This window comes from Dama dama, chromosome 32, assembly GCF_033118175.1.
Source record: "Dama dama isolate Ldn47 chromosome 32, ASM3311817v1, whole genome shotgun sequence".
In the NCBI taxonomy this organism is placed as follows: Eukaryota; Metazoa; Chordata; class Mammalia; order Artiodactyla; family Cervidae; genus Dama; species Dama dama.
In genome coordinates, this window is record NC_083712.1 from 20,169,935 (window position 1) to 20,184,599 (window position 14,665).

Here is a 14,665-nt window from a genome sequence, read left to right on the forward strand (position 1 = left end):
CCTCCTGGCTCCCCTCACTTCTCAGCCTCCCAGAGGAGGCCCCTTGCCTGGGTTCCAGGATCTTGGTTTCAGAATGTCTCGAGGCATCAAAGCAAGCTAATTGGACACTGTTCTCTTCTGTGCTCTGCCCCAGGGTTGGGGGAGGAGACCTAGGAAGGAGATAAGATGATTGGGGGATAGCATCATCTCTGACTCCTCTTAGCATCCCTCTCTTAAAAACACACATACTTCCAAACAGATTTCCTGGACCTCAGTCCATCCCAAGATTCAGCCAGTTTAGTGGTTCTTAAAGTTGCTATTGTTCAGTAGTGTCTGACTCTTTGCAACCCCGTGGACTGCAGTACGCCAGGATTCCCTGTCCTTCACTGTCTCCCAGAGTTTGCTCAGACTCATGTCCATGGAGCCGATCATGCCATTGACTTAAAGTGAGACCCTCAGAGGTACGAAGCAAGGTGAGCAAGCCAAGGTGGAGTGTTCCAGGCCAGAGTCAAACATTTACTCGGGAGGCAGAGCGTGGCAGGCTTTAGAAAGAACTTGCAGCTCAGAGTAACAGGAGCACAGAGGATGTGTGGAAGTAGAGAGATGAGTAGAGGGAGATCCTAGTTCTGATGCGGCAGGGCTTATACTAACCACCTGGCAGTCCCAGTTAGACAGGACTCCCATAGAGGAGTTTTCCCCAGGGAAGCACAGTGCTCCATCTGACAACAACATAAGGATGGACTGAACGTAGAAAAGTAGGAGGCTGAAAAAAAGGGGGAGAGGGGAGTTAGGAGACAGTAAATCTAATTGAGTGGTGAAGCTCTGACCCACAGTTGGGCACAGAAATTTCAGAGAAAGAGGTAGGTTAGTCATCAGGAAATGAAATACAGCTTGAGGACTTAATGCATGAGGGGAGGGAAAAGAAAATCCTCTAACCTGGTGAGCAAGTGGGTAGGACATACAGAGAAGATGCAGGATGGTAGAGAAAGATGAGCTCTGATTTGGAAATTATGATTTGAGGAACCGTAGTCCAACCCTGCGTGTGGTCAGAAATGGCCGGTGAGAACTCAGGGTGAGGGACTTCCCTGGTGGCCCAGTGGCTGGGACCCCGAGCTCCCAATGCAGGGGCCCGGGTTTGATCCTAGGTCAGGGAACTAGATCCTGCATGTTCCAACTAAGACCCGGTGCAGCCAACTAAATAATAAAGAAAGAAAAGGAACTCTGGGTGAGTCAGTTGTAGAGATGTGGGCACAGGGGCTGTGGGGAAAACGGAGCAACAAGTGTGAATGAAATCCCACTGGGAAGATCTGGTTAGGGCGGGAAAAGTATGAATATATGAATTTACAGACATGATCCTCCTAGCACTTGAGACAAAATTCATGTGAAATAATCTCTTTTGGTGTTTTTCTTATCTTGCGTCTTCCCCGTTATTTTTGGCAATCTGCATATAGTTAGGTTACCAGATGAACCCATGATTTAGAAGCTAGTTGATTGTTCTGCTTCCCATGATAATGGGAGCATTTTGCATTTTCTCTTCAAAACCTGATTTTTCGAGGATTGCTCACTGACAACATTTGCTCTTGAATTCAAAGAAATTATCACTTGCCTGTGAGATCATTGGTAAAATATATAAACCTCAAGTTCATTCCCAGAATACTGAAATGTGAATTCTTCGGGATGTGCATGTTATAAATCACAGGATGGCTGTTAGGATTCAGTCCACCATGAGAAGTTTAAATGAGGTTCTGGTTTTGCTGTTTGCCTATATCCTTCATCAAAAATGCAGATCCAGGAATGATTTGTATATATGCTTTTGTTATGATACGTACGGTTGATAATTGTGTTCTCCTTTAGTGCAGTGACAGAGAAGTTATTACAGATTAGCACTGTGAAAAAAGAATTGCCATATAGATGGCAAGACTGGAGGGATTTTTTGTTTTGTTTTACTGGCTGTTAAATGATGAAAGGAAACTGAAACCAAAGGAACTCTGATAGATGGGAGGAAAAAATTCTTCCTCTGTGTCATGGGGACAGTGGAAAAGACAGGTTGATTAAGTCCTTCTTGGAAGTCCTTTCTGTGACTGGTGGCTCAGAATTTTGAGCAAGTGGCAAAGAATCCGCCTGCAATGCAGGAGATGCAAGTTTGATCCCTGAGTCACGAAGATCCCCTGGAGGAGGGTATGGCTACCCACTCCAGTATTCTTGTCTGGAGAATCCCATGGACAGAGGAGTCTAAAGGGCTACAGTCCATAGGGTTGCAAAGAGTTGGACACAACTGAAGCTTCTTAGCACACTCACATGGGGCTTCATGCCCTGGGCATGCAGGATCTTAGTTCCCTGAGCAGGGATTGAACCCTTGCCCCTTACATTGGAAGCACAGAGTCTTAACCACTGGATTACCAGGGAAGTTGCCCCCACACCCAAACACCTTTTTGTTTGTGTGTGTGGTTTTTTTTTAATGTTGATTTTTGTTTGTTTAAGTTTTTGAGAACTTTGTTTCCACCTGAATGTATATGCAGTATTAACAGTCTATGGGTCTTAGTTGGTGACAGTCTTAGTCAATGTCTGGCTCAGCTGAAGAACCACTAAGGATGTTTGAGCAGAGAAGTGTTACCCTCGGGAGCAGGGGCATGGCACAGCTTAGAAGGTGGATTTGGTAGCCATGGGTGTGGGGAGAGGCAGCAAAACCAACTTTTGCAATCTAGGGCGGCTGTGGGAGTGGAAAGATACGTGCAGGGCATTATGAAGGCAAAGGAAAGTGTCGGGAATTTCTCGTCTATAAGGGGGTATGAGAGAGAGGATTTCACATCAGGATGGAAGTCAGCATCTTCAACTGAGATGGTCTGAGCCTCTGGCTTTCCAGGGCATTTATTGAGAATCCTGCTGTTAAGGAAACTTAAAAAGAGATTTAAAAATATACCACAAAGGCTAAAACAGCAAGTCTAGGCAAAAACGCAATCAAAATTAAAGATGAACAAATAGAGAAGCCTCAACGCAGGGCAGCCCATCAGTGAAGGAGCAGGAGGTCATGGGGAGCCTGAGGGAGTTTGTCTTTTCCAGCGAGGGGCTGTTGTCAAGAGGGGTCAACCAGGAGCAAAAAGGAATGTGCTGTGTGATGAATCTGAAGCTACGAGGTTGCAGCCAAGAGTGGAAGGGGTGCGGGGCATGAAAGTGATGTTCCAGTCAGATTCCCTGGAGCCTGTAGCATTGCGATTTCAAAAGCTCATAAAAGAAAACCGTGTCTCAAATCTACAAGCAAGGCAGGCTAGCTCACGAGCAAGGCCAGGCAGCATTCCGGAGCGCCACAACGCTGCACAGGGCAGAGACTGTGTCCAGAGGCATGTATTTGATGAGAAGGCCCCCTTAGAACCTGGGATCAAAGCTTTTTGGAGGATGGCCGGACATCGGCTGTTGCATTGATTTTCTGCTTTTGCTAAAGATGGGATCAGCTGCCCCATCTGACAGGTGTCTCATTCTCCCTCCCTCCCTCATCCAGGGTCCCCTGGTAATTCCAATGTCTGCCATCCATCTTGTTTCACTTCTGTTGTCCTAGCTGCAAATCCGTGCAAAAATTCTCACGGATCCACAGTGAAATGGGGAAAAAAATACATAATGAGGGAGAGAATGTGTTCATAAAGCTTTACTTTTCCTTGTCAAGAATGGTCTCCCCCTGAAGTTAGGTCTTTTCTCCCTGCGTTGTGGCTAAATGGCCTCTCTTTATGAAAGGATGCTGGGAACAGGTGAAGAATTTTCAAAACCCTCTGTTGGTCCCCAATCTTATTTTTTTGTCTTGATTTGTGAAATCGTCGAGTCTGGGGAGGAGTCCCTGAGTGACCTGTCACCCCACCCCTGGGCTCCTTTAAGCTTGATTAAAGCCTTGCTTCATCGCAGTCCCCAGTGGTGACACCTGTCCAGGGCCTGCCTCCATCATCTCATGGCCCCTGCCTGGACCCTCTACTTCAGCGGGCTCTTCCATGCCCCTGACTTCAGAGCCTGTCCTTCCTCACGCCTCCACACTCTCTCCCTGGCTGTTTTCTTGGCTGGTCTATGTCCCGTGCCTTCGTTATCTTCCCATCTAAATCCGCGTCTATTTCAAGGCCCAGCATAGGTCTCCACCTTGACGTGGCGCTTGCCTGCCACTCCAGCAGGACCTCACACCATCACCTGCTTCTGATGCGCTTTGTACCCACAGATCCCTCACGCTGTAACTTGCCTACAAGCTTATTTGGAAACTGGTAGGTGACCAGCGGGGTAGATGCTCTAAGGGTCCTTCAGGAATGGCAGCTTTCCTGGCCGGCCCCGTGCGAGCCCTTCAGCCCTCTGAGTGCCTCACTTTTTACGTGCAGCCCCTCGTCTGAAAGCACAAACTCAGGGCTTCCGGGGCTACACTGTGGAGCTGGGCCACTGAGATACCAGCTTAACCCTCTGCCCTTCTAACCGCACTGCCTACAAAGGCTACTTGTGATTTTATTTCCCAAAGAACCAGAGGCAAACAGGTAAGCGTCTGAACACGCAGCGCCCCATGCTCGAAGACGGCACGCTCAGCATCCTGTGATTGGAAATGCCTGCCCAGCAGGACGGGGACCGCGGGGTTGGCCAGTGAAAGAGCAGTGGCGAGGATGGGAGAAATGCTTTCCGCAGGAGAAAGGTGACGGGCCCACTGTAGATTGAATGGAGCTAGAAAACAAACCAGCAAAGGGCGGGTGAGTGACAGCGGCGGGAATGAACCAGCAGAGTGCTGGCAGCTGGCATCATCTGTATGAAGCTATCGTTCTCCACTCCGTCAAGCACTGTGATTTACAGACGGGCTCGGGGACCTGGGTCCAGTGCTTGGAAGCTCCAGGCATGGGCCCGTCGTGAGATGTAGAGAGAGAGCCTGATCAAATCACCTGACCACATCAGATTTTCATTTGTCCTTCTGTAAAATGGGAAGGGAGGCAAGGGCTGATGAAGTACTGAATTGCCTTTTATATAGGAGGATGCAAAAGGATGTCCATTTCTTTTTAAATCTTTTCTGTGGCTTTTTCCTTCCTGTTTTATTGACACATAATGGACAGACAGCACTGTTTAAGGTATATAGCACAGTGATTTGACTTACGTACGTCATGAAATGAATATCACAGTTTGGTGAACATTCATCATCTCTTATAGATAAAACGTTAAAGAAATAGAAAAATTTTGGCTTGTGATGAGAACTCTTGGGATGTACTCTCTTTATATATTTTATATATATATATATGTTTTATATATATAACATGTATTTTTATATATGTTATATATATAACATGTTTCAAACATGTTTGTGTTATATGTTATAAACATGTTATAAACATGTTTTATATGTTTATATGTTATGTGTTTTATAAACATATATATATATATATATGTTTTATATATATAACATACAGCAGTTTAATTATTGGAGAAGGAAATGACAACCCAGTCCAGTATTCTTGAAATCCCACGGACAGAGGAGCCTGGCAGGGTACAGTCCATGGAGTCGTGAAAGAGTCAGACATGACTTAGCAACTAAATAACAATAGTGTTCATTGTATTTATCTGGTTGTACACTGCATCCCTGGTACTTATTTACCTTAGGGTGTTAATTTCTATAAAAACACAGTAACTTTTTCTCCATCTTATCCTGTGAGAAATATAAAGCAATGCAAGAATTATGTCCTGGTTAACATTGCACTTTAGGCTGGTATGGTCAGTAATTCTATAAACCTAGGCTTATTTGTTTCTTCAGAAGTAATAATGTCTTCAAAAAAAAAAAGTAATGACAGCAATAAGCCCTGTTGAGTTTCTTTCATTGATGCCTTAATCTGCTAGGGGCATTTGGGTTGCTGGGGAAGAGAAGGAGTCTCGTTTTTTATTTCAGCTCTGCCTTTTGTGGGTCCAAACAATGATTACACTTAATGGTGCATTTTCTTTCTCTCTGTCTCTCCATCGCCTGCCTCCTCTCCTGAGTGCCCGTTCCTGCCGCTGGCGAAGCAGCAAGGCAGATTGTCAGATCAAGTCAGTCAAACCCCTGATCTGACTGATATTGTCCCCACAGAATTAATAGGGCCTGAACGGACGTCCCTCTCTCTCCTCCCAACTTTCCACCTTCCTGTCTCCACCATGACACTGTCCTTGCTGAATGCTCTCCCTCAAATACCTAGATGCTGCTCCTAATTCCCAACTGCATTTCTTGAAGTGATACTATCAAAACCCACTATCCTTTTATTCCAAAATGACATTTAGTACTTTTTATCTACCCCCCTCTCCTGTTGCCCCATGCTTACACCTTTTACTATTATGTCTTCACTTTTCCCCTCTCCTGGTGACTTCTGTCTCTCACTATTAAGATTCTTTCATCTCCTAGTTCTGCATCCGGTCTTATTTTCAGTAGGGCGTGGTTCAGCACTCCATTTCTTAGATCTTTTGTTAATGAAGCAACTTTAGTGTAAATAAGAAATCCTATCATAAATGCATTTTTGTCCCAGGGAAGTCCCTGTTTTCTCATTCAGTATTTGCTCCCCCCTCCCCCCCCCCCCCCACCCCGCTCCCGCCTTTCTTTAAAGCACATTGTCATTTTTGAAATTTTCTCTGGTGCTGCCACCAGTAGAAAAGTCACCTCCCAAAATCAATATGTTAGTAAAATGTTATATCTCTAATGCATAGTTGTGATTATAGGATAGCTTTTTAAGGTACATCCTAACATTTAAATTATAAGCTCCTCCTTATATATATGCTAAGAAAGAGTTAGTGTATAATAAATAGTCATTAAATGTCAGGAAGTATCACATCTCATTTCAGTAAACATAATGAATCATCATTCAAAACACCACCATTCCTGTAATGTCAGTATAGACTAGATTATCACCACCCCCGCCGACATTTAAGTCTCAGTGTACCATTATGAAGTATGTCAATCACTGAAAAATAAAGTCTTTTTTAAAATCTTTATTATACTGATCTGTTAAAGGTGTCTCAAGGTACTGAAGGAATATCTTTACATATGCAAATACATAACATGAATGTATATATACTGTTTTACAAAGTTATAGATATAATTTTTTTCATATCGCAGTGCCATGGACTGCATAAGTTAGTAAAACCTTCAAACAGGATATAACATCGAATTAAATCTACTTTGTAGAAAATATGGAGGAATACTAAGAAATGTAATATCACCAAACATGTTCCCTTTGAAACAGCAAATTAGATGTGCAGGAGAATTTTGGTCACACTTCAAAGAAAAATGTGCTGAGGTGGAGAGCTGTTTACTCTCCCTCTCACCAGCATGGCTTTTGTATGTTAAACAGGCTTCTGATGACTTCAAAGCACGTTTGAAGTCCTCACTCAGCACAGGTCTTGCACAAAGACAAATGTGCTTCCAAACGTGTGCAGCTAATATTGCCGCCAAGTCTCATGTGAGTAAGAAGCATCTGCAGTTGCCCGTTTACCACCCAGTTCATTCCTCTCTCATTCAGCTACGACAGCGAAGGTCGTCTGACCAATGTGACATTTCCAACCGGCGTGGTCACCAACCTCCATGGAGACATGGACAAGGCGATCACAGTGGACATCGAGTCGTCCAGCCGAGAAGAAGATGTCAGCATCACTTCAAATCTGTCCTCCATTGACTCGTTCTACACCATGGTTCAAGGTAAGCATGAAAGCAGAGCTTTCAACGGCCCTGTTCAAAACACCGCTGGCACCGAAGTAGCATGTGGCTGTCCCCCTCCCTCCCCGCGCTTTTTCTAAGATGAACTTAGGAAAGGGAAGGTGGACATGTAAACCTCTAGAGATAAGGAGAGAAGCCTCATATCTACAGGTAATGTTTATTTAGTGACATAAGGGCTTCCCAGGTAGAGCAATGAAAGAACCTGCCTTCCAATGCAGGGATGCAAAAGACCCAGGTTCGATCCCAGGGTCAGGAAGATCCCCTGGAGAAGGAAACCACAACCCCCTCTAGTATTCTTGTCTGGAAAAACCCATGGACAGAGTAGCCTGGTGGGCTACGGTCAGTCCAGTTCAGTTCAGTCTGTCAGTCATGTCCAACTCTTTGCGACCCCATGAACCACAGTACACCAGGCCTCCCTGTCTATCACCAGCTCCCGGAGTTTACCCAAACTCATGTCCATTGAGTCGGTGATGCCATCCAGCCATCTCATCCTCTGTCGTCCCCTTCTCCTCCTGCCCTCAGTCTTTCCCAGCATCAGGGTCTTTTCAAATGAGTCAGCTCTTCGAATCAGGTGGCCAAAGTATTGGAGTTTCAGCTTCAGCATTAGTCCTTCCAATGAACATTCAGGACTGATTTCCTTTAGGATGAACTGGTTGGACCTCCTTGCAGTCCATGGGACCCTCAAGAGTCTTCTCCAACACTGCAATTCAAAAGCATCAATTCTTCAGCACTCAGCTTTCTTTACAGTCCAACTCTCACATCCATACATGACTACTGGAAAAACCATAGCCTTGACTAGACGGACTTTTTTGGGCAAAGTAATGTGTCTGCTTTTTAATATGCTGTCTAGGTTGGTCATAACTTTCCTTCCAAGGAGTAAGCGTCTTTTAATTTCATTGTTGCAGTCACCATCTGCAGTGATTTTGGAGCCCAAAAATATAAAGTCAGCCACTGTTTCCACCATTTCCCCATCTATTTGCCATGAAGTGATGGGACTGGATGCCATGATCTTAGTTTAATGAATGTTGAGCTTTAAGCCAACTTTTTCACTTTCCTCTTTCACTTTCATCAAGAGGCTCTTTAGCTCTTCTTCACTTTCTGCCATAAGGGTGGTGTCATCTGCATATCTGAGGTTATTGATATTTCTCCTGGCAATCTTGATTCCAGCTTGTGCTTCCTCCAGCCCAGCGTTTCTCATGATGTACTCTGCATAGAAGTTAAATAAGCAGGGTGACAAGATACAGCCTTGACGTACTCCTTTTCCTATGCAGAACCAGTCTGTTGTTACATGTCCAGTTCTAACTGTTGCTTCCTGACCTGCATACAGATTTCTCAAGAGGCAAGTCAGGTGGACTGGTATTCCTACCTCTTTCAGGATTTTCCACAGTTTATTGTGGTCCACGCAGTCAAAGGGTTTGGCATAGTCAATAAAGCAGAAATAGATGTTTTTCTGGAACTCTCTTGCTTTTTCGATGATCCAACAGATGTTGGTAATTTGATGTCTGGTTCCTCTGCCTTTTCTAAAAGCAGCTTCAACATCTGGAGATTCATGGTTCACGTATTGCTGAAGCCTACCTTGGAGAATTTTGAGCATTATTTTCCTAGTGTGTGAGATGAGTGCAACTATGCGGTAGTTTGAGCATTCTTTGGCATTGCCTTTCTTTGGGATTGGAATGAAACTGACCTTTTCCAGTCCCAGGGCCACTGCTGAGTTCTTCAAATTTGCTGGCATATTGAGGGCAGCACTTTCACAGCATCATCTTTTAGGATTTGAAATAGTTCAACTGGAATTACATCACCTCCACTAACTTTATTCACAGTGATGCTTCCTAAGGCCCACTTGACTTCACATTCCAGGATGTCTGGCTCTAGGTGAGTGATCACACCATCGTGATTATCTGGGTCATGAAGATCTTTTTTGTACAGCTCTTCTGTGTATTCTTGCCACCTCTTCCTAACATCTTCTGCTTCTGTTAGGCCCATACAATTTCCATACTTTATTGAGCCCATCTTTGCCTTAAATGTTCCCTTGGTATCTCTAATTTTCTTGAAGAGATCTCTAGTCTTTCCCATTCTATTGTTTTCCTCTATTTCTTTGCACTGATCACTGAGGAAGGCTTTCTTATCTCCCCTTGGTATTCTTTGGAACTCTGCATTCAAATGGATATATCTTTCCTTTTCTCCTTTGCCTTTGGGCTTCCTTTTCACAGCTATTTGTAAGGCCTCCTCAGACAGCCATTTTGCTTTTTTGCATTTCTTTTTCTTGGGGATGGTCTTGATCCCTGCCTCCTATACAATGTCATGAACCTCCATCCATAGTTCATCAGACACTCTGTCTGATCTGGTCTGTCAGATCTAGTCCCTTAAATCTATTTCTCACTTCCATTGTATAGTCATAAGGGATTTGATTTAGGTCATACCTGAATGGTCTAGTGGTTTTCCCCATTTTCTTCAACTTAAGTCTGAATTTGGCAATAAGGAGTTCATGATCTGAGCCCCAGTCGGCTCCCAGTCTTGTTTTTGCCGACTGTATAGAGCTTCTCTATCTTTGGCTGCAAAGAATATAATCAGTCTGACTTTGGTGTTGGTCATCTGGTGATGTCCGTGTGTAGAGTCTTCTCTTGTGTTGGAAGAGGGTGTTTGCTATGACCAGTGCATTCTCTTCGCAAAACTCTGTTAGCCTTTGCCCTGCTTCATTCTGTACTCAAGCCCAAATTTGCCTGTCACTCCAGGTGTTTCTTGACTTCCTACTTTTGTATTCCAGTCCTCTATAATGAAAAGGACATCTTTCGTGGGTGTTAGTTCTAAAAGGTCTTGTAGGTCTTCATAGAACCATTCAACTTCAGCTTTTTCACTATTACTGGTCGGGACACAGACTTGGATTACCATGATATTGAATGGTTTGCCTTGGAAATGAACAGAGATCATTCTGTCATTTTTGAGATTGCATCCAAGTACTGTATTTCAGACTCTCTTGTTGACTATGATGGCTATTCCATTTCTTCTAAGGGATTCTTGCCCACAGTAGTAGATATAATGGTCATCTGAGTTAAATTCACCCATTCCCGTCCATTTTAGTTCACTGAGTCCTAAAATGTCGATGTTCACTCTTGCCATCTCCTGTTTGACCACTTCCAATTAGCCTTTATTCATGGACCTAACATTCCAGGTTCCTATGCAATATTGCTCTTTACAGCATCAGACCTTGCTTCTGTCACCAGTCACATCCACAACTGGGTGGTGTTTTTACTTTGGCTCCATCCACAGTCTTGTCTAACTCAGTGAAACTAAGCCATGCTGTGTGGGGCCACCCAAGACGGACGGGTCATGGTGGAGAGGTCTGACACAATGTGGTCCACTGGAGAAGGGAATGGCAAACCACTTCAGAATTCTTGCCTTGAGAACTCCATGAACAGTATGAAAAGGCAAAAAATAGGACACTGAAAGATCAACTCCCCAGGTCGGTAGGTGCCCAATATGCTACAGTCAGTCCACGGGGTTACAGAGAGTCCATGGAGGAATACTAAGAAATCTAATTTAAAAGAGTCAGACATGATTGAGCACACACACACATGTATTTAAAATCTTATGCTATCTAAATATTTCTGTTAACCTAGAAATAGTCTTGTTTCTTTCCCACTTAATAAGTTAATTCTCACTCTCCACTTGTCTCATCAATCCCTTTTTGCATCAGCGTCACTAGCCATGGAAGGACAGCAGCGTAAGGCCAAGCACTTTCTGAATCCATGCGTGATGCAGTCTTTGAATCCATTTCTCATGCCATCACTGGAAATTTATACCAAATTCCAAGTATTTATGTAACACCTGGGCGTTCCATGTTTTCATTCACTGTATGGGCTTCCCTGGGGGCTCAGATGGTAAAGAATCTGCCTGCAGTGCAGGAGACATGGGTTTAATCCCTGGGTCAGGAGGATCCCCTGGAGAAGGAAATGGCAACCCACTCCAGTATTCTTGCCTGGAGAATCCCATGGACAGAGGAGCCTGGTGGGCTTCAGTCCGTGGGGTCACAGAGTCAGACACGACTGAGCGACTAACACTTATTACTTTCATGTAGGCATAAACATTCAATATCTCCATGATAGAGCCTCCCACCATATTCCTTTTTGATGTAATCTTCAGGAAGCCCATTTACAATGACCGCTGCAACTGTGAGGTCATTGCTCTAAGACTAATTGTTGAATCTGAGTTACACTTCAGATTATGGCTAGATTTACTTCCAGCTTGGGAAGATTCCCCTGGAGAAGGAAATGGCAACCCACTCCAGTATCCTTGCCTGGAAAATCTCATGGACAGAGGAGCCTGGTAGGCTGCAGTCCATGGGGGTCACAAAGACTTGGACACAACACGTACATAATATTTTATAGACTTGTGTTGTTGCTGTTTTTTTCTTTAACCACACCTCCTGGTTTTTAGGATCTTACTCTCTCCACCAGGGATCAAACCCAGGCGCCTTGCAATGGAAACACAGTGTCCTAAACCACTGGACCACCAGGGAGTTTGAGTTAAACGTCTTTGACTTTTTTTTTTTTTAACCAGTTCTGTCAGGTAATCTCTACAGTCATCTAAAATTACTGTTGCTTGAATTTATTGCTTCCCCAAATGGTCCTATATTATTAAAATTCTTTAGTTAAGGTCCATAACCTATAATATGAGAGAGTGTTTTATACAAAATATAAGCTGACTGCCTTTTTTTAAGTCAGTTTCAGGGGGAAATAGCTCCTTATATATTTTTGGTGTGGAAAGCATAGATATTAAATCTTTTCAAAATATCTTTAACAAAGGATAGATATAAAGATGGATGTAGGAAGGGGTGTCTCATAAGACCCTGAAGGTGACACATAGACTCCTAAAAGAACCCGTATTATTTGGTTCTTTACAAAACATTTGCTGCACATTCCATAGAGGTTGAACCTTCCTCTATTTTGTCAGGCACATGAGAAAAAGAAATCTGTTAAAGTGGAGAAGGAAACCTGTTACATCCGGAGTTCCCAGGTTTTTTGGCACCAGAGACCAGTTTTCGTGGAAGACAGTTTTTTCCCCAGACTGAGGGTGGGGGATGGTTCGGGGATGATTCAAGAGCACTACATTTATTGTACACTTGACTTCTATTATTACATCAGCTCCACCTCAGATCATCACGCATTAGGTCCTGGAGGTTGGGGAACCCCTGCATTACAGCATGAGATGCCAGAAATCAAAGTTGTTATTTTCTACAAGAATATCATTAAGTACTTTTTATTCCTTATAAATGGAGTCCAGCCAGTGTTTTAGACATGTATATCACTCTTAACCCCACAACCAACCAAGTGCTCCGTCCACACCTGTAGTTCACATCTTCTGCCTTTTTTTTCTAGATCAGTTAAGAAACAGCTACCAGATCGGCTATGACGGCTCCCTTCGCATCATCTATGCCAGCGGTCTGGACTCGCACTACCAGACCGAGCCCCATGTTCTGGCCGGCACCGCTAACCCAACAGTGGCCAAAAGAAACATGACTCTGCCTGGCGAAAACGGTCAGAACTTGGTGGAATGGAGATTCCGGAAAGAGCAGGCTCAAGGCAAAGTCAATGTCTTCGGTCGAAAGCTCAGGGTAAGTCAGCGTCAGGGGTGGTGATGGCCGGCCGGTCGTCCGCATCATTCAATGGCCTGTCCACGAGGTGGGCCTGGGACTCAACCTGCTCGTGCTCAGGGGAACACCTTACCTTAGAGCGCGACTTACGGCCGGCCCTCAAGCCATCACATTGCTCATAGTAAGAGCCGACTATTTGAGAAAAGGGTTCTCTCAATATAGCTTTGATTAAAAATCCATTCTTTCCTAGGAAATGAGGATTTTGCATGTAAAATGTGTGAGTCACTCAGTCGTGTCCAACTCTTTGTGACCCGATGAACTGTAGCCCACCAGGCTCCTCTGTCCATGAGATTCTCTAGCAAGAATACTGGAGGGGGTCATCATTTCCTTCTCCAGTGTGTCTCCCAACTCAGGGATTAAACCCAGGTCTCTGGCATTGCAGGCAGAGTCTTTACCGTCTGAGCCACCAGGGAAGATTTTGCATGTAGGACAATCCCAAATAGCCTGGATAACAACTGATCTTGTTTTACTAATAGTACCTTAATAATCTTATGCTTTTCCTTCACCCACTCAGGAGAGGTGACTTCGTAATGGCATAGGGATGAGTAAGCATTGGCTGAAACATTGCAAGTATTAAACATCCTAAATATGTATATTGAAAGACATGGGCTGGTCTTTGGAAGATGGAGTCTGCCTTTGCATTCTCAATATTTTTAAAGTACAGTGTGGGCTTGGGACTTCTCTAGTGGTAGAGTGGTTGGGAATTTGCCTTCCAATGCAGGGGATGTGGGTTCTATCCCTGGTCAGAAGACTAAAATCCCACATGCCTCGCAGGGAAAAAACCAAAACATAAAAACAGAAGCAACATTTTAACAAAACTTCAACAGGCTTTAAAAAATGGTCCACATCCAAAAAAAAAAAAAGCATAATGTGGGCACATAGGAGATAACCAATGTCAGAACCTATCTCCTCGCTATTGATAAAAAACCCAGACTTACCTTTTTTTTTTTTTAAATTTATGTATGTTTGACTGTGCTGGATCATTGCTGCTGCGCAGGCTTTTCTCTGTCGAAGTGCACGGACTTCCACGGTGGTGGCTTTTCTTGTTGCGGAGCACAGGCTCTACGGCGTACAGGCTTTAGTAGTGACGGCATATGGGCTCAGTAGTTGTGGTGCACAGGTTTAGTTGCTCCGTGACATGTGGGATCTTCCTGGATTAGGGATCGAACTCATGTCCCCTGCATTGGCAAGTGCATTCATAACCATACAGCCACCAGGGAAGTCCCAGGATTACCTTATTTCTATGAGACACACGATGACATTGCTGATTGCTAGTGTAAATTGATCTTTGCAGAATGTTCTCTGTGTTGCCTTGTTAGGTGTTTTTATTCCTCCTTTTCATGCTGTGGGCCAGATACAACTAG

General features: G+C 44.1%; 1 protein-coding gene across 1 annotated transcript in view; it reads left to right on the forward strand.

Annotated features, from left to right (window-relative positions):
* TENM3 (teneurin transmembrane protein 3) overlaps positions 1 to 14,665 on the forward strand; it is a 701,853-nt gene that overhangs the window by 667,701 nt on the left and 19,487 nt on the right. Inside the window, exons 25-26 of the mRNA XM_061134549.1 lie at positions 7,458 to 7,633; positions 13,027 to 13,262. Coding sequence (XP_060990532.1) covers positions 7,458 to 7,633; positions 13,027 to 13,262 — 412 coding nt within the window. The remainder of the gene's footprint in view (positions 1 to 7,457; positions 7,634 to 13,026; positions 13,263 to 14,665) is intronic.